This window comes from Carassius auratus, chromosome 15 (genome assembly GCF_003368295.1).
Source record: "Carassius auratus strain Wakin chromosome 15, ASM336829v1, whole genome shotgun sequence".
Lineage (NCBI taxonomy): Eukaryota > Metazoa > Chordata > Actinopteri > Cypriniformes > Cyprinidae > Carassius > Carassius auratus.
Genome location: NC_039257.1, coordinates 15,375,253 through 15,396,530, shown reverse-complemented (window position 1 = coordinate 15,396,530; position 21,278 = coordinate 15,375,253). Strand labels below are relative to the sequence as shown.

At 37.5% G+C, this 21,278-nt stretch overlaps 2 protein-coding genes across 2 annotated transcripts in view; both read right to left on the bottom strand.

Moving 5' to 3' along the window:
- mre11a (MRE11 homolog A, double strand break repair nuclease) overlaps positions 1 to 21,278 on the bottom strand; it is a 271,381-nt gene that overhangs the window by 229,207 nt on the left and 20,896 nt on the right. The window contains exon 3 of the mRNA XM_026282677.1: positions 14,526 to 14,658. Within this exon, the coding sequence (XP_026138462.1) occupies positions 14,526 to 14,658 (133 nt within the window). The remainder of the gene's footprint in view (positions 1 to 14,525; positions 14,659 to 21,278) is intronic.
- On the bottom strand, positions 9,305 to 11,417 carry LOC113115244 (uncharacterized). Its single transcript, XM_026282680.1, has 2 exons — positions 10,545 to 11,417; positions 9,305 to 10,451 (listed from the first exon to the last, which is right to left on the bottom strand). The coding sequence occupies exons 1-2, from the start codon at positions 10,691 to 10,693 to the stop codon at positions 9,986 to 9,988; spliced, it is 615 nt and encodes a 204-aa protein (XP_026138465.1). The 5' UTR covers positions 10,694 to 11,417; the 3' UTR covers positions 9,305 to 9,985.

Here is a 21,278-nt window from a genome sequence, read left to right as displayed (position 1 = left end):
CATTATTTATATAGCGCTTTAAACAAAATACATTGCGTCAAAGCAACTGAACAACATTCATTAGCAAAACAGTGTGTCAATAATGCAAAATGACAGGTAAAGGCAGTTCATCATTGAATTCAATGATATCATCTCTGTTCAGTTTAAATGGTGTCTGTGCATTTATTTGCAATCAAGTCAACGATATCGCTGTAGATGAAGTGACCCCAACTAAGCAAGCCAGAGGCTTGTCTCAGATGGGTCTTTAATCTAGATTTAAACTGCAAGAGTGTGTCTGCCTCCCGAACAATGTTAGGTACGTTATTCCAGAGTTTAGGCGCCAAATAGGAAAAGGATCTGCCACCCGCAGTTGATTTTGATATTATAGGTATTACCAGGTATTATAATATATTGCCTGAGTTTTGAGAACGTAGCAGACATAGATGATTATAATGTAAAAGGAGCTCATTCAAATACTGAGGTGCTAAACCATTCAGGGCTTTATAAGTAATAAGCAATATTTTAAAATCTATACAATGTTTGATAGGGAGCCAGTGCGGTGTTGACAGGACCAGGCTAATATGAATATAGAATATAGAGGTGTCTCTATATTCACGTTCCGTACAATAGAATCACCAATAACAAGAGCACTTTCATCAGGTTTCTCAGTGGGTGCATCACTGAGTGGGGAGAACCCGTTTAATGTTTTGATTGGAACAGAAGAGCGGTGTTTTGACCCACGACTACACTGCCTCACTGTCACCCAGTTGCCCTGCTGCAGGGGCTCTGTTGCCGGAGCCAAACAATGTACAGGAATCCCTGAGCTAGACGCATCCAAAGCCATATCTAGAGCCCTAACATTCTTACTGTCCTCAATTAAAGTTTGGATGCGTGTCTCTAATTCTGAAATCTTCTCTGTCAGTCTAACTATATCCCTGCATTTAATCACATGTGAATCCCTCATCTGCGACAGAGATAGATAAACTTTAAATTCGACAAAAGGTGCAAATAACAATAGCAGGAGAAGCCATTACTCATCGTGCTTGATGAAACATTCTTACCACAGTTGTTTGATGAACAGATGAACTGGAGCGAGAGAGAGGAAAGGAGAAAAAAACCAGCGATAGGTTCGAATGAAACCGCTAATTACAAGCTAGTGCTAATGCAATGCAGGTGTACTGCACTCACGGATATAAAATAAAAGTGAACGATCAAAATTAACCTGATAAGATTGATCGATAATATCAGAAATATGGTGTGAATTAAGTTATATTTTATCACTTTAAAAACAGAGAGTGATAGTAAGATAAAGATTCTAGAGAGAAAAAAAAATAGCTACACGGAGCTACGATTAGCTACAGCAAGGCCAGCAGGAAGTAGAGAAAACACTGTGAGACACTATATTGTGAGAGGGGGGGCGGCGTTTCCATGGTGACGCGTCATTTCTTGTCACGTGACACACTGCAGCAGCAACAGCTCTGAATGAATGATGATCTGCTTTTATGTCATTTTTCTTTTTTTATTCAGAATATTCACAAATGTGTTAGTTATGGCATGAAATATCTGATATTCCGATTGTCAAATACATGCAAGTGGAAGTATATTGTTGTCTAAAAACCTAAAAAAAGTCGTCTAAAAAAAGTGGCTGGTGAACTGGGAATAGAATAGAGTAAACGTTGAAGTTACTTACACAATGTGTATCTGATATGAATAAAACGTGTCAAATTATAATGGAAAGGATTATTATTACCTCTTCCATAGACATCAGTGTGTATTTTATAAACTCTAAATGTATTGTTTTTTAGTACTTATGTTAATTTATTTGTTTGAAAACTAAAATAAACAGTATGTGGTTGAAAACACTGAAAAGTTGCGACCTCTTCGTCTGGCATGAATGATTTCAATGTAAAGACTCTTTACGCGCGTCTGGAGGTCTCGCGGCGCAGTAGACGAGTTATGAAAAGGACCATTGCAAGCTGAGAGCGACCGGCTTTTGTGGGGGAAATTGTCAGTAATACCCCCACCTTGCGCAGCTGTACCTGAGTGTCCCTGGGACATCAGTGCGGTCGGAGCGTGTCTTCTCAACAGCTGGACATATAGTGAATAAAAAACGCTCTGCTCTGGACTCCGAAAATGTTGATCGACTTGTTTTCCTGTCCAATGAATTTGTAATGGCCTTATTTTGTGCCTTTTTGCGCATTACAATATGCCTACCTAGTGTCGGTTACGTTCAATAAAAAAACACACATGGCCTGTTCTCAAGTCCATTTAAAGTTTCATTTTTTTAACAGTTTTTTTAAATGGATTGAATCATTATTAAAAATAATCTTGGAGATTTTTTAATTGCCTAAATCATAAATGTTCCAATGTCTTTTCTCTAGACATGGAAAATCGTTTTTTCAATCGATTCATTGAACACTTATGTCTTAAAAATCGAAAATGATTTTTTTCACAAAAGTGACAACACTAGCTCTGAGCGCGCCTGTCTCTGGCCGCCCCCCAAGCCCCCCCTGTTCCAATGTCTATGCACACTGTACAGAGACAGCGGATAAATTAGAAAGAAAGAAAATGAGTGCAGGAAATAATGCGGCCGGTGGCTGTGCAGAATCTGACTTGGTGCCAAAACATAAATCATCTTCCATAATTTGGAAGTATTTTGGATTCAGAAAAGACGATGTAAACCAGAGTGACGTGTTGTGCAGGTCGTGCTTCGCAAAAGAACACTTGGTCATATCGTATCGATATTGAGATATCTGAAATGAAAATCGAGATATGAAATTTTGTCCATATCGTTCAGCCCTATCCAACAGCAACAACTGCAGTCCAAACGTCAGTTCTGTATAGGATGATTATTTTTTATTTTACCTTAAAATTACATTGACTTAATTTGATTTAAAAATCACCTGCAGTAGCACACTGAAATTTTTTTCATTCATCCATTAGATGAATGAAACACTTTGCATCTTTGTTTTATTCGCACCAACATTATTTGATTTTAACATTTTGGAATAATGTATTTATATAGCATACTTTTATTTAGTCTCACTGGTAGACTTTTTTTTTTTTAACCAAATTTAAAAACTAAAATACTGAATGCTGATTTAGAAACATTTTTTTGAATGCGTGTTGACTGTGTTGTTTGGACTGTAGAACTACGCAGTTATTGCCTTTAATTTCACATGGTTACAGTTAATCTTTTAATTTAAAGCCAGTTCTATGTAGTTTCAACCCAATTCAAAAGCAAAAGCTAAATGCTGATGTCTGTACCATCTGTGTTTGTTGATTAAAAGCTGTTGATGATGTTTTCATTTTCGATTCATTCTTGGTTTAAAAAAATCTTCAGGTTCCATATTCAGAACGAAATGAGAACGGGTCCAGCATTTAACAATAATTATTATAAACTCTGTTATCATTCTTTATTTTTTCAAACTACTAACACTTTGCATTAGAGTATTACTGAGTATTATCTGATTCAGATTTTAGATCGTGCAGGTGCCTCGCGCACATATCCACTGGAAACAGCAGGCGTTCACCATTCAGCGCGAGCAGCGGTCCACTTTGACATATTGCTAATTATGATTGTTTTTCCATCGATACTGAAACACGCGTGAACTATACAGCAATTTTGCCTCATGAATAATAGTTAGGCTTCAAATGGGAAACATCACGAATATGGAAATGTTTGGATTTCTCCTGCGTAAGAAAATGAGAGAACCCAACCTTACCTTATGCTTAGCTTTAAATTGTTATTATTATTTTTGTTTGTTTATAGCTAAGCCTATATTATTATATACCGCCATTATATTTATCCATTAGAATTATATATTTTACTTCTTGTTTTGTTCTGATATATTTGTTAAATTTAAAGAATTTGTTGTAAAGTGAAGAGAACTTAAAATATCCTGTTGGTACTTTATAACATTATAGGCCAGTCGTAATTATTTCTAAATGTAATAAAATGGAACTTATACATGAATTATATAATATAAAAAATATTTTTAAAAAAACATGCAGCAAACGAAAATAGGTAATCCATTAAAATGCAACATATACACGACTTATATATTTTTTCCTCTCACAAAGTTAATCAATTTTTTTGCGTTTACAAAAAAAAAAAAAAAAAACATGCAGCAGATGAAAATAGGCGATTAATCCATTAAAATGTATTACTCTGGGTTAACAGTAATTATAATTATATACTTCAGAACAGAGCCTGGGCCTAGTCTAGGCTATCCAGGGTTGTATTTTTTTTATCATTTCATCTGAAAATGACTGTGCAGCACATTCACTGCGCGTGCTCTGGGGCAGATCCGCCTATCGCGATGCTCAGCTGTGGAAGATTTAAAAATGTTTGATATAAAGGTTGCTGTCCCATTTTATACAGGAATTGTTCATGTAAAAAAAAAAAAAAATTATATTGTTAGTTCTAATTATATTGTTAACAGGCTATTTAACATGCACTGTGACATTTTACCCTTTTTAACTTATAAACTCCTTGAGATTTTAAAGTTAGTTTAATAGTATTTAAATTAATGTTTAAAAAAGGTTTTAATTGCTTAAATTAGTTATATGAATTAATTATATGTAATCATATTTATTCTTGTAGAAAATAAGTGTTTATTCTTTAAGAAAATAAGGGAAAAAATAATGGACAATCCAAATATTTGTTTTGCTTCTATTTATGTAGGCTACAATTATTCAAAAATAAATAAATAAATAATACCATAGAAAATACCATTGGCCTGAGTAAATTTGACCATCATAGAATTGTGACTTGAAAGGTTAGTGATTTAGGAAGTCAAAATACTGTGAAATTACAAATGACATTGGATTTTAGAACATAACAACTGAAGGTTTATGAAATGTTAGCCAATAAAGCATTTTTTTTAAACAATGGAACTTAAAGTTATAAACTAAAATATTATTTCAACCATACAGCATGTAAAAAAATAAAATGCATATTTTTCATAACGTTTCTGGTGTTTGGATTTGTACTTCAATATAATGAGCTCCAAGTTTAAGAATAAAAAAACGTCTTCCCTCAGGCGGAATTAATGTTTTCCTGTCTTGCTAAATGTTGGTCTCATGACCAATAAGTTGTATTTACCTCAATCTGATTTAGTTAAAGGGGGGGTGAAATGCTATTTCATGCATACTGAGTTTTTTTACACTGTTAAAGAGTTGGATTCCCATGCTAAACATGGACAAAGTTTCAAAAATTAAGTTGTAAGTTTGAAGGAGTATTTTTGTTCCAAAAATACTCCTTCCGGTTTGTCACAAGTTTCTGAAAGTTTTTTTCGAGTATGGGTCTGTGAGACATTAGATGGAGCGGAATTTCCTTAAATGGGTCCTAAGGGCACTTCTCCCTGAAGAGCGCGCGCGCGCCCATAGAGCAGAGCAGAGACATTCACTGACCAGAGCGAGAGAGCGAAATGTCATCAAAGAAGTTTGTTTTTGGTTGCCAGGGCATGAAAACCCTGCACAGATTACCAAAAAAAAAAAAAAAAACATAATTAAGGGACCAGTGGATGGAGTTTATTTTTACATAGCATCAATGGAGTTGTGCAAGTGTTTTTGTTTGTTCCCTGCATTTCGAAGACGCTTGTTTTACAAACAAGGCCCAGTTTGACGCCGGATTTGATGATGATGATGTTTTTTTCCTCACGGTAATGTCACAGCTTGCAGACGCCCTAAACGCAAAAGCCTACTCGCGCTCGTGATTCTTTAGCTCCGCCCACACGTCGCGCCTCCAGCCGCTCGTGTTTTTCCGGAAAAAAAAACGGTACAGACTATCTTTCTCTTATAAATATAATAAAACTAAAGATTTTTGGAGATATGAAGGATGCAGTACTACTCTATAGGTACTCAAGATTAACAGGAGATTGAGTGAAAATGAGCATTTCACCCCGCTTTTAAGTCAACCACAGATTTTTAAACAGTAATGATTCATTATTAGATCACTTGTTTAACCCTAAATCAGGCAAAGTGACCAATGAGTAACATAGTTTTTATTGTCTTTTTTGGGGCATAATAATTTTTTTTTTAATTAAATAATTTTTTTTATTATTATGCTGGTCACATGATTTGCTTCAAGTTTTCAGTGGTATATTAGTCAGCCTGATCTAAATCCAACATGGCTATTTTTCGGACTATAAGTCGCACCTGAGTACAAGTCGCCTCAGTCCAAAAATATGTCATGATGAGGAAAAAAACATAAGTCGCACTGGACTATAAGTCGCATTTATTTAGAACCAAGAGAAAACATTACCGTCTAAAGCCGCGAGAGGGCGCTCTCTCTCTTCAGTGTAGACTACAGGAGCACTGAGCAGCATAGATCGCCCTCTCGCGGCTGTAGACGGTAATGTTTTCTATTGGTTCATTTCTATTGTTTCATTTCTCTCGGTTCATGTCAAATTAATTTTGATAAATAAGTCGCACCTGACTATAAGTTGCAGGACCAGCCAAATTATGAAAAAAAAGTGTGACTTTTAGTCCGGAAAATACAGTAATAATATATTTAACTTACTTTTCTTTTGGAAAAAAAAATTATATTACTGCTAACATTCATTCTGAACATTGTCTTAGGGCGCTGAAGAAAAAAATTAAGTCATATGTTGTTTAAGTTGTTATTTAGCACGTTTTGAAATGTATGTGACTCCTGAGTCACGTTGCCTGTTTAGGGTATAAAAAAAAGAGAGTATTGAGTATATTAAGAATATTTGTAACATTACACTAAATTTCAATGGTTGTAATTTAAGAATGTTTTGGAATATAGACATAAGTTTGGTCTTGTTTTTAAAAAAAAAAGAAAAGTAACTTCAAAAAATTATTACATTTACTGTAAATCAAATGTACTCTAAATATTTTAGATAAAATATATATTTTACAAAATAATTTTTACTCTAAAATTACTATCAAATCAAAGTCATGTCTAACCAATTTGTGTTCTAAATTTTGATATCATAAAATGTAAGTTCCCATGACATTTTTAGGCGTTGTACCAAAAATAGCCACTGGGTGTTTTTTATGCATTCTCCTGTATCAAATGTATAGATTTCAGTCTCAATATCAAAAAACAGTTGCCAGATGGGACCGTAAGACTCATAACTTTCTGATGATGTGTGTTTTGTCAGGATTAGAAAAGTTTTTTTTGTTTGTTTTTTTATAAAGTAGTTCAAATAAATTGTGTAATACAAAAACTGACACCACCCACTAGGTGAGGAGCTTGGTAAAAGAAATTAAAACCCCATAACTGTCACTGTCCTACCTGTGGGACGCTTGGCTTTTTATAATCTTGGCAACAAACATATCATTGGAAAGGTCTGAGTCTCAGGATTTCATATTTGGTGGTTATTTTGAGATAGAAGTAAAATTCACAGAGAAATCTAGAGAAAAAGTCATTAAGCAAAATTCTAAATAGTTTTGATGACTCCCAGTGGATGTGTGTGGTATGACACCCTAAATAAAATCTCACAGGAATCTAATTTTTTTCACATCAACTTCAAATTTGTAACATAACTTATTTAGACACAAGGCTTTAATTTTAGACCAATTTTAGAGTAAAACCTGTTATGTCAAATATTTATAATAAAATAATAATATTAATAGCGCAAATTTACAGTACATTTAAACTTCTATAACTTTTTGATACTTCAATTTCTTGAAAAATTCCACTTTTGCTAATTTTCTTCTTTGTAAAGAGACCAACCTTAAGGCCTGTTCAGACTGCGCGATATTCGCCGACGTTTAACGCCTCGTGACTAAACAAAGGGCGCCAATGTGAGTGCGCACACCGACGCGAAAAAAGCCACGCGTAAAAGCGTCATTTTTTTAAAAACACCTCGGGTTCATTTTTTTGGTTTGACGCACCGCGTCAAAAACTATACGACCAATGAGAATGGCGCTTTTGCACACGTGTCTGGAGCTTCTGAAGTTACACTAAAACACAACTTGGGGGCGCTCAAACACAAAACTGTCTTGCTGTGAGCACACATACGTAACTGCGAAGAAGATATACGCCAAGTAGCGTCTACACTGCCGGGAAAAAATAAAGACGAAGAAGATGCAAGGCAAGATGAATGTAGAGTTGCTGGTCTCGGTGTCGGAACACAAAGAACTATATGACAAACGCGACAGCGATTACAAAAATCTTGATAAAAGAGAACTGTTATGGAGTGGTATTGCACAGAAAATGGGCCTGGATGGTGAGTTTCATTTAATTTAATTGTCTTTCATGTACGTTCCTTCAAACGTTTGACAATCGCCACCGTTTGTGTGCTGTAGTGGAGAAACTGAATTTGTCTTTACAGTGTTCACAGCAATATTTCTCCTGAAAATATGGATGAAGGGGTTGAGCAAGTGGTGGTTCAAAAAGAAGTCAGCGACAGAGAAGAAGCATCAGCAAGCACGTCTCCAGGATCATCATTCTCCAGCCCAACTGTGAAAAGGTCTACTTTAAACAAAAGAAAACGGCCAGAGACACCAGACTTGTTGGACCGGTACCTTTTATCCAAAGAAGCCAGGGAAAGTGAGAAAGAGGAGCGCAGAGAGCAACGAAGAGAGCAACAAAAAATGATGAAAATTATTTGTTTGCTCTTGGCTTGATACCAGCACTAAGGAGATTGTCCCCAGCCTTACAGTCTTCAGTCAAATTAAAAATACATCAGCTGTTGCATGATGCTGAGTTTGGCCAGGCCTCTTCTGCTTTTTTTACACAGCAGTCGCCGGTGTCCTACCATCAGGTCCCCCCGCAGACCCCAACAAACTATGGCTACTCTTGGCTACCCTAATAGATGTTTACTGTATTCATTTTAATTCTGTATTTTTTTGTTTGTTTTTTTTACATTCAAGAAATTTAGTTGAAAATGGCCATTTCATAAATGTTTATTTGCACTATTGTTCACTTGCACTACAGTCATTGTGACTTATTTGCACAACCTTTTCTTACTCCCTTGTTTACTTTATGTTTGTTATAGCAACTTGTAGTTCATTAAAAAAAAAAAAAGTTTCATTTTTCCAAAAGAACTTGTGCATAAGTGACTTGAAAGTAATGTAACATATTTTGGGATTTGGCATATATTTGTAAATAAGTATTCTTGACCTCTTATTGAAATAGCTATGTGCCTAATTATGGAGACATTGCATTTGTAGGCAAGAGTTATCAATCTACAGGAACATAACCATTTTGGGCACAGCATTGTGCAGGAAATGAGAACATTTTAAAGAAAATGCTAGTAAAAATGTTTATTAAAAATACACATTTTCAAAAATACAACTTACATTTAGTTGTAAATAAGTATATGTTGAAGTGACCAAATACTTTACATTTTGCAAAAAAAAACTATACTTTAACTTTGATAGAACATGTTATATCAAAAATATTTAATTTGCTGTGGTGAGTGCTGCCATATTAATTAATGAAGAATCAGATGCAATAGATTTGATAGTGTATTCAAGTTCACAGAAATTGTATATATACACATACACTAGCGGTTTTCACAATGGAAAATGTAATTAAAATGGCTCAAATTTATAGGTTGATATTATCTGTTCCCCAGAGCATGGTTCACATGGTCATACTGCCAAGCAACTTCTCCTGCTGGTGAGTTGAAGTACTCTTTGTACAGTTCTCGGACATTTTGGGCCTCCACAGATGCCCGCTGCCCCCTACAATGTTCAATGTCTTGTAGTGGTTGCTCACAATCATGGTCATCCTCTGTGGCACGATTCTGGTCATTTCCGTTCGGGCGCAAATAATTGCACAATGCACAAGTAGCTTTGACAACTTTGTCAACAACACTTGGTTGAACCTGTAAAGTTCTTTGGAAAAGTTCTTTGGAAAACCCGGAAGCATTGACTGAGGATGCCAAATACATTTTCAGAGATGCGCCGTGCCCGAGACAAACGATAATTGAAAATTCTCTTGTCTGTGGGGAGGCGGCGTCCAGGGTATGGCCGGAGGAGATATGGTTTCAGTGGAAAAGCTTCATCCGCCACAATGACATGGTTAACTTTTCCCATGGTTAACTGGAAGTTCACTTGGTGGGGGAACATTCAGAGTTCCATCTCTGAGTGCCTTTCCCAGTACAGAATTGGCAAAGATTCCTCCATCACTGTTGCTGCCATAGCTCTCCAAATCAACCACCAGGAAGCGGTAATCTGCATCAACTAAGGCCAGCAATACAACGGAGAATGTACCTTTATAATTAAAGTATAGAGAACCAGAGTTTGCAGGGGCCTGGATGAATATGTGTTTCCCATCCATGGCTCCCAAGCAGTTAGGGAAATTCCATCTTTCATGGAATCTCCTGGCTGTACTCCTCCACATCTCTTCAGTAGGCACTGGCAAATGTTCATCTCTGAGGCAGTGCCACAATGCATCACAGGTTTCACTCACTATCGAAGCCACAGTTGACACACCAAGTCGAAAGCTGGACGCAATAGTGCGGTACGAGTCCCCAGTGTTTAGAAAACTGAAATAGAAATAAACAAATACTAGTTTTTAACAACGCTCCACATGTTTTTACAACATTCATTGAAGTGAATAACAATGTAAACGAACTCACCGTAAACCCACGGCCAAACGCTGTTCTGGGTCGATTGGTTTACGGTAGTGTGTCTGTTCTTTCGTCAGCGAGGGAACCAGTTGTTGAAGTAAATTTTCCAACTCACTGACGGACATTCTAAAATATCCCCGAAAACGCTCATGATACATTTTCAGCTCTTGTACCAGTCGATAAAACTCCCCATGTTCTTCTCTTCTTGTAACTATGGGATGTACCCAAAATCGGCGTCTTTTCCGGCGTCTTTGCTCATTCAACAAAACAACAATTTATTCATCGCTGGAACTGGAACTGGAGCTACTGGTGCTTGAAATATTCATGTTTTCTTTGTATGATTCTGACAAGCGTGTAAATACTTGCTCTCTTCTTCTGAGTGTAAAGCGAGTTTAAGAAGCGTAAAGTTGCGCAGCGCCACCTTGTGTGCAGGGGTATTTCTGTTTTACATTAAGCGCCATCTAATGTCAGGGAATGAATTTGCATGTTCACTCGGCTCATCGTCAGCAAAAATCGCTTGGGTGTGAACACAAAAAACGTGTTGAAAAATGCTGGCCTTTAGGTTTATATTCCAAAGTGTTCATAAATTACAGCAATTTAAGTTTGGATAGTGCACTTTAATGCCCATTTAAAAAACGGGGGGTCACAGAGTACCATTTTTATGCTAAAGCAAGGTCCGATTTCAAAATGGTTTTCAAAGGCTGAATCTGGAGTTCATAAGCTTTTGAGTGATATATAATTTGTCAACATTACATAAGGTAATGTATAGGATATAATTGTTTTAAGCATGCAGTGGCAAGTAGGCCAGTAACAGTTAAAGGGGGGGTGAAATGCTGTTTCATGCATACTGAGTTTTTTACACCGTTAAAGAGTTGGATTCCCATGCTAAACATGCACAAAGTTTCAAAAATTAAGTTGTACGTTTTTTGAACAAAAATACACCTTCCAGTTTGTCACAAGTTTCGGAAAGTTTTTTTCGAGTATGGGTCTGTGTGACGTTAGATGGTGCGGAATAGAGCTGAAACAACGAATCGATTTAATCGATTAAAATCGATTATTAAAATAGTTGTCAACTAATTTAGTAATCGATTCGTCGCTAAATAAATTTTATTTGCCATAAGCGGCTCATTTCGTGCATATTTCAAATCTGCGGTGACCAAAGTGTGGCAGTAATGAGCCACCGGAGGTTTTACTCAGCCAGTACAGCAGGTGAAGTAGCGAATAGCCAATAGCTGGCCTCGTTTTATGTCACGTGCTTCCCGAACAGCGTCTCTGCAGCATTCAGCGGGAAGTGAGAGTACTTTACTTTGAGCCTTCAAAATGAAGAGTAACCTGTAAACTCTGCACTACTGAACTGTTTAAGGGGCCGTTCACATATCGTGTCTTTTGCGTGCTCAAGTTCGTTATTTCCTATGTAGGCGCGCAGTATGCACTCTCATAATGGAAGCGACGCGGTCGCGACACGCACGCGGTGCGATGCGCCCGTTTTTCCAGGCGCGTCCACACCGCATCCATTTATCCTTTGCTGAAATTTCCGGGTCTTCATGGAGAGGGCACGTCATGGAGAGAGCACGTCATGGTTGCTTAGCAAAGGCAGGCTCAGGCTCAGGCTCAGGCTCAGGCCTCAGGGACGCTTCTGCCCGAGCGCTTTGGAAAGAAGGAGAAAGCGGCGCGACTAGCGTTTTCCACGCGTTTTTAGGTGCGATATGTGAACGGCCCCTAAGAATTTTATTTGTGCAGATTCTCCAGTACAAGGTTGTTTGCAAATGTTTAGTCGTAAAAGCTGATAACATTGCTTTTTAACAGTTAACATTTAAAGCTTTACAAACATGTTATGTGATCAGTTTGTCGTTTACCAGTTCATAATTCAGACTTGCAGCCTAATTATGACTGAATGAGAGAGGTAAATGTTTGAGTAGATTTAAAATGCACTTCTTTTCTAAGTATTCACTGCTCTTTTTCACACAGCAGGTTTTTTGTGTGTGTCCCAATTTTTTTTTTCTGAACAACCTTCTGATGGATTTTACTTTAAATTGTGAGTTCCATTCAGGTTTCATGCCATTGGCACTTTTTTTCGAAGGATTGTTTACAATTTCACAGCATAAGCTATAAAGCTTTTTCCCAGTAAATAATAAAATACAATGCACTGCAATTTTATTCTGTTTTATCCTTATACTTCGTGAAAATATGTTCTCAAAGATTCCTTAAGCTTTGTTTGGGATGTTAAACTACTTTAGGAGCTCTAAGGACTGCCATGGTGAAAACAATATTTGAAATCTCCTTGTGAATTTTGCTAGAGTATGGTTCAGTGTTTTGATTGCAGAAGAGTTCGACAAAGGATTACTAACATAATAAAACAACTCCAGGTATATTTTTGATGAGGATATGACAATGCAAAATGGTTAAAATCTCTTAAAAATCTATGCTGAATGATAAAGACCCTTTATTAATAATTTACTTGGGGAAAAAATGGAAAAAACTAAAATATAAGTACATAAACCGATTAATCGATTAATCGTAAAAATAATCGACAGATTAATCGATTATCAAAATAATCGTTAGTTGCAGCCCTAGTGCGGAATTTCCTTATATGGGTCCTAAGGGCACTTCTCCCGGAAGAGCACGCGCATGCCCGTAGACCAGAGCAGAGACATTCACTGACCAGAGCGAGAGAGCGAAATGTCAAAAAAGTGTTTCTCGGTTGCCAGGGCAAGACAACCCTGCACAGATTACCAAAAAAAACAGCATTAAGGGACCAGTGGATGGAGTTTATTTTTACAGAGCATCAACGGAGTTGTGCAAGTGTTTTTGTTTATTCCCTGCATTTCGAAGATGCTTGTTTTACAAACAAGGCCCAGTTTGACGCCGCATTTGCATATCGTTTATTACTTAAGGATGAGTCAGTCCCAACGAAAAAGGGTCACGATCGTGAGTTGGAACTGCAGGCGGTAAGTAAAACTGCTTCAAATATCTCTGTTTTGTTAACTTAGCTATCGGCGCGTAAGCATATCAAGTAAACAACATGCGATGTATAGTGTGTGTGTGTATTTAAATACATTTGTTTAGCTGGCCACATAATGCATTTCAAGACATAAGTATAACCGGTTCTATTTCTTGGCAGCAAACGTTTTCCGCCTCAGTTGTCATCAAACTGCACTTTCCACATGTAAACCTTAAAAAAAAAAAAAAAAACATGTAAAGTGGAACTTTAAAGTGAAATTTTCCAAAACCGCTAAGCAAATATATACAGTTTCAATAACTTACATACCCCATAGAGACGTCCTGCTGTAGTCGTTGCTGCTGCTGCTCTTGTTAAATTTCAGCCTCGGCATCTGATTCTGGATCATAAATGTACAGCTGAATCTGACTAATAGCCATGGTTTGTTTTGGATGATGGTTTTTTCCTCACAGTAATGTGTTGTCTTTTTCCTCACGGTAATGTCACAGCTTCCAGACGCTCTCAACGCAAAAGCCTACACGCGCTCGTGATTCTTTAGCTCCGCCCACACGTCACGCCTCAAGGCCGCTCGTGTTTTTTTCCAGAAAAAAAACGGTACAGACTATCTTTCTCTTATAAATATAATAAAACTAAATACTTTTTGGAGATATGGAGGATGCAGTACTACTCTATAGGTACTCAAGATTAACAGGAGATTGAGTGAAAATGAGCATTTCACCCCCCCCCCCTTTAACAGATTAATGACTTGGTCGTTTTTTATACCCTAATCAGGCAACGTGACCTGGGAGTCACAACTCATAATCCAAAATATATAAAATATTTCAAAAATTATTTTGGATTTGTTTTACTCATATGCTCATGATGTAAAAAATGACATGAAAATTTTTTTGCTTATCATTTTTCACTCTTGCCTGTTTAAGGGGTAATAATTATTTTACCATTTGAATACATTTATGTAATCATTTCACAAATTATTTACTACAATATGACCACAAAGTCACAAAACAATGTCCACATTATTTCATTCCCACCTCATTTTGCACGGCTTGTTTCATGATCTCATCAAAGGTTACGAATGTGTCATTTCCTCTTATGGCATCCTTCTCTAGAAAACCGAGGTGAATATCAGTAGCAATGAGGATCTTGAATGTGTCCTCGTCGTCCCTATGAAAAAAATTAAAATGTTGTCATATAACAGTTAAAAGAGTCTTGTAAATGAATGGTAGAGCAGCTGTAAATGACAGAGCTGTCATGTGAACAAAATCAGCTGAACATACAGTCATGGCCAAAAATTATCAGCACTAGGGATGCAAACGCTTAATCATTGTCGGTTAATTGTCAATAAGAGATTGATCGGTTAAGGCTGTCGATGGACGGTTCACTGATTTAATGTTGGGCTGCATGCAGCTCGTGTGCAGAACACGTGCAAGCAGCTGTGAGTGATGGTGATGGTATATAAATGCATCATCATTAATTCACAGTGTACTAATTAAGCTTTCAATGTGATTTAAACTTTACAAGTACATTAAAATAGAAACAACACAAAATTCTTCAACATTAAAAGCAATAGAAATGTAGTAACTTTTCATCAGATAACTGCGCTGTGCAGGGCTGCAGGACACAGGACAGACAAACTATTAATTCCTACAACTTGTTAATTTGTTCCTACGACTTATACATTTGTGGCAATTGTCCATGTTTCATTAATTTTTTTCCCAAAATAAGCCATGATTTTACTGAAATAAGGGAACAAATGAATAAATAGAATGAATTCTTAATTCATGAAATCTTTCATTTCCCTTGCCATGTTTACCACACACAGTAAGAGATGCGATTAAAAGTGAAAGATAATAAAATAAACCTGAGAAATTAGAAGATTTAAGAAAAGAAACCGGCAAACCAGAACAAAGACATTAATGAAGGCTATATCTCGAATGCCATCCAGAGGCATGGTCATGATCTAACATTTTCTTAAGCCTGCAAAATAGTTTTTTTTTTTTCCTGTCTAAGCTGTTCCGATCACGCCGGAGCCTGGAGCACATGTATATTCTAGTGATTCAAACTCCGCAGTCTGTTCATTATCAAAATAAAATACAGTCAACTAAACATTTAAAAGGTTACACTGGACAGTTTAAAACCAGTATACCGGTTCTCTCTGCTGTTCCAAGGACCATTTTGCTCGTATGAAGAGGATCATCTTTTCGGTCTACGTGCGAATGTGTGTTAAGTAGTTTACATTATAAATAATAGTTTAACAATGCCGTGCTCACTCGCACTGTCACGATCGAATGCACTGTATGTCAGATTTTTTTAAAACAAATAGGCTAGGCCTACCAGAAAGCAAAAATCCAAAATCTGATATTTTCCAGAACAGAATCAAGCAGGATCAAACTAATGTGTGCGACAGTGTTTTGCTCCAGCAGCGCCGATGGATACGGTTCACTTAATGCGCAGCACAGTCACATGCACACCACAGTTAAGTTTGGGATAATTTTATTTTAAATGCCATTATGTCAGTTGAAAACACTGCAAATTGTGTTTTAAAATACAACAACAAGCACCACAACACCATTTAAAGTGGTGCGTTCAGCAGTCTCCGTGCGGGATAGTTAAGTCAACAAAGTAAACTGATCTCAAACGTATGGTGCGCTCTCTTCATTATATGAAATAGCTTTCACTGTTATGCTGATGATACTCAGCACTACATTTCTTTGCGGCCTGTTAAAACATACCAAACATACCAAAAAAACTGGATGATGAGTAGTTTCTCTGAAAAAAAACAGGTGTTAATTATAGGACCTAAAAACTCTGCATGTAATAACCTAGAATAGTGGTTCCCAACGTTTTTCAACTCGCGGCCCACAAACCAAACACATATATTTACGCGGCCCAATGAAAAAAATTAACTGACCCCGCTTTTGTTAGGTTAATAACTTAGTACTCAGAAGCTAGATTGTTAAATGTATTTATTGAATGAACGACGGCTGTGCGATAGACAAAAAAAAAAAAAAACTATCGCGATTTCTTTGTTAAATTTAGCAATTTCGATTTTAATCATGATTTTGACACACATATGCTTTACAGGCATAAATGCATTCAGGATGAATTTGAAACATATTTCCAAAAGAAAACCAATTAGAGCTTTATCAAAAAGTTGTAACGTCTCTTATAATTTAGGTTGAAACACCATTTACGTTGAGCCTGTTGACAGTAATTTATGCATGTTTGAATTTGTTGTTCTGTTAGCATATGCAGCAAAAATATCGAAGATAAATTGGCTTATTCTCAAACCAATCAGCAAGCTCGAATAGTGGAAGCATAGTAACAATGTAAATCTTTATTTTTTGTTATTTAATTATATATAGAAATTATGTAATTATGTTATGACTTAGACATTTTTACATATATTAAAAATATTGTTATTTCTTTTGATAGTAATTGGCGGCCCACTAGGGGCGACCTACTAGGGGGCTCTTAAACAAGAAAGACATGGTCAGTAGGGGGGCAGTCGTGTAACTTACTGAACTGAAGCGGCAGAAAACATTAATCACAGCAAGGTGTATTGAAGTTTGTTGCTGTAACGATATTCACACTCCATACTCATCGGGAAGGAGGAGGCGGGAACCGGCGCACAATCAAAACATTTTAATATTCAAAATAAATACAAAACAGCGCACCAGCCCCTCGCGGACGACTGGTGCACGCAAATAAAAAGCAAAACATAAAATAATGGCCCAGGCTTGGTCCTCTCTCGTCCTTCACTAGAGTCGCTCCAGTTTTATATCCTTCCATCTCCTACGTGGGACTCGATAACGGCGGTGGGGCGCAGGTGTAGCTCATCTCCAATCACTACACCTGGCCTCACTCCTCGTTCCCACGCCTCTCGGCCCCGCCCCACTCGCCACAGTTGCATCCATTAAAATATTTATGATTCTGTTATCAATATTATCACGTTTTTCATGACAGTTTGATCACTGAAAATCTAAAATGCAGCTTAATGTGGTAAGAACTAAGACCAGAAAACCAACATACATTATTTTTACCACACTCTCCTTGTCTTGTGCATAGTTAAGTACAAAAATTACAACTACGTATTACAATGATTCTTGAATCATGAGCTGCATGATTAATCGTTAAAATATTGTGATCTTGATTCAGACACCCTCTCAATCTCATTTCTAAATGACAACGATTCCCAGAGTCTGTTAAACCTTTGACAAAGTCTTACCGGATCATTCAAATTTGTGTTCACACTGCCGCTGACAAAGAGAGAGCAGTTAGCATGTTTGGTTAAGAAACCACAAATGGTCTTTTCAACTACACAGTATTATTTCTGTCTTACAGTCATTCATATTATCACAGAAATACTGGGATAAAGTTTATACTTCAGATATAAACACTGATGTCTATATTGTAGTGATCAAAATAAAAAGTGAAAGTACTGCACTTCAAATATCATTTGTGTCAATTGCATTGTTTCACAAGTGTCTTAAAAATTTACTTGTCAATGAATACATTTTTAATTCAAGAGAATCGTTCAAAAACGCTGATTCATCCAGTAATGAAACAAGTGTAGTACAGTAGGTGGACAACCTAAATGGGGATTACCGCCGTGCTTACCACCACCGTAGTGGTAACTGTAATTCAGTTGCGTGTTAAAATCATTTGCGGAACTACCGGCAGGTGGCGCAAAGGGACGGATTGCGAAATGAATGTTATTGTAAAATGAGATAAGAGGAAGTAAAACAACAATAACATTACGATATAACATTGTAACATCTTTAAAAAAATATTAAAAGAGTTACAGTGAGTTAACTTCAAAACGTAGGATAGCACAGTCTACTCGTCAAAAATTAAAACATTTTTAATTAAAAAAGAAATTTACATAAAGGATCACATGCATGCTATTGCTATATGCATGCTATATACACAGTCAGGTCCACAAATATTGGGACAGCGACGCAATTCTAATCTTTTTGGCTCTATACACCACCAAAATGGATTTGAAATGAAACGTACAAGATGTGCTTTAACTACAGACTTGCAGCTTTAATTTGAGGGTATTTACATCCAAATCAGGTGAACAGTGTAGGAATTACAACAGTTTGTATATGTGCCTCCCACTTTTTAAGGGACCAAAAGTAATGGGACAATTGGCTGCTCAGCTGTTCTGTGGTGGATGACCGAAGAATTCTTTCCCTGGTGAAGAAAACCCTGTTCACAACAGTTGGCCAGATCAAGAACACTCTCCAAGAGGTAGGTGTATGTGTGTCAAAGTCAACAATCAAAAGAAGACTTCACCAAAATGAATACAGAGGGTTCACCACAAGATGTAAACCATTGGCGAGCCTCAAAAACAGGAAGGCCAGATTAGAGTTTGCCAAACAACATCTAAAAAAGCCTTCACGGTTCTGGAACAACATCCTATGGACAGATGAGACCAAGATCAATTTGTACCAGAGTGATGGGAGGAGTAGAGTATGGAGAAGGAAAGGAACTGCTCATGATCCAAAGCATACCACCTCATCAGTGAAGCATGGTGGTGGTAGTGTCATTGCGTGGGCATGTATGGCTGCCAATGGAACTGGTTCTCTTGTATTTATTGATGATGTGTCTGCTGACAAAAGCAGCAGGATGAATTCTGAAGTGTTTGGGACAATATTATCTGCTCATATTCAGCCAAATGCATCAGAACTCATTGGACGGCGCTTCACAGTGCAGATGGACAATGACCCGAAGCATACTGCGAAAGCAACCAAATAGTTTTTTAAGGGAAAGAAGTGGAATGTTATGCAATGGCCAAGTCAATCACCTGACCTGAATCCGATTGAGCATGAATTTCACTTGCTGAAGACAAAACTGAAGGGAAAATGCCCCAAGAACAAACAGTAACTGAAGACTGTTGCAGTAGAGGCCTGGCAGAGCATCACCAGGGATGAAACCCAGCGTCTGGTGATGTCTATGCGTTCCAGACTTCAGGATGTAATTGACTGCAAAAGGAGATATATATATATATATATATATATATATATATATATATATAGAGTTACGGCCCTTGGCCTGTTTTTGCTTGTTCTCTTGCTCCTCCTCTATTTCAGACTTGATTGCTGTCACCTGAGAACGGTGTTTAAATAGATTCACTGCTGGATTCGGGTCTCACTTCCTGCTCCGGTGGCTCAAAGCTTGAACACTGCTCGGTTGACCTACCTATTCAGGTCCTTGCCTCGCTCGGGACGCCAGCATTCTTCTCTGATGCACATTTGAGTTTATTTAAGTTTTTGTCTTTTGTTACACTCAACACTTGCACTCATACACCTCATACATCCATGCATTTGCCTTACACTACTGATATTGACATTCACACACCCCATATTTGGATTTTGTTGTTTAAATTGTGTTGGATACACAATAAATGTATGTTTTGTACCGTTTGTTTGTGGCATGATCTCCTATCGTTTGTTATGGCTCTGAGTTAGTCGTAACAAAGTGGGGGCTCGTCCATCTGGATTTTGTTGTTAGTTATTTGATTTGGTTTAGTGCGCGTTGTGAATTGATTTAGTAATTTGTTTATGAGCGCTTGAGGGGCACATGAGAGAGAGTGTAGCTTGATTTCTGTGCATCTTGATGATTGGCGGTTACGGAGGAATTCCCTTGACGTCATTGTGCTTATATGGTTACTTGTTGCGCTCTGGGAGACGTGCCTGTTTGATTAGTTTGGATTTACTTTTTGGATTTAGCTTTGTTTTGTTGGCGTACTCGAGCGGGAGTATTTGGGCATGTGTGGCTGTTTTTAGAGGCTTATCAAGGTAAGTGACGATTTATTAAAGTGCACTTGTAAGTTTTGGACTGGCGTTTTTTCCTTGTAGGTGTAGCAGCGTTTCCCAATAGGGGGTTCGCTGCATTATTGTTTTAGTGTGGAGGTACGGTGGCTAGAGCTTCCCATTTCCCTATTCCTTACGTCGGCTCGGGAGCATTTCTGTGGTTTCAGAAGAGTTGCCAGCTTGCTGGTCGCCATCGGGTTAAAAATGCATAAAAACCCACCGCTACGCCTCACGAAGACTAGTGTTCAGTAAGTTAGTGCTTTTGGCTAGGTAGTTAGCGGGGAAACGCCGTCCTTGGTTCTGTTAAAACCACGAATGTGGTTTAGATATTTGCACTAAGAAACAATTCGTCAGGATTGCAGAATACTATAAGGTTGATATAGGAGATGCCCGGAAAACAAAAGATTGTGTTAGAAGTAATTTGAAAGTGAAATTGGTGTTTTAATGACAGTTAAAGATGACAATCTGGTTAAAGCATCTCTGTCGGAAAGCGTAAGTCCAGTTGGCTTATCATTTGAACAGCAGAAAGAATTGCTTTTGTTACGTGTTAAAGCTGAGCAGGAGAAGGAGCAGGCGATGGAACGTATGAGACAGGATTTGGAGCGAGAGAAGTTAGATTTGGAGAGACAAAAATTGGCCCTGATTAGAGATGGTAAGTTGGAGGGTGAGGCACTCTGGGCGGACCGACCCATGGGGGCGCAGGTAAGCCGCATAAAGCAAGATGACTTGAGTGATTTGAGGTTAGTTCCCAGGTTTAATGAGGAGGACCCAGAGACATTCTTTTCTTTGTTTGAGCGTTTAGCAGAGGCTCGAGGTTGGTCTGACTCCACGCGTATGTTAATGTTACAGTGTGTATTAACAGGAAAAGCACAACAGGCTTTTTCAGCTTTAAGCAGCACTGATTGTGGTACGTACTCAGTAGTCAAAATTAAAAGCTTATGAACTTGTCCCAGAAGCATACCG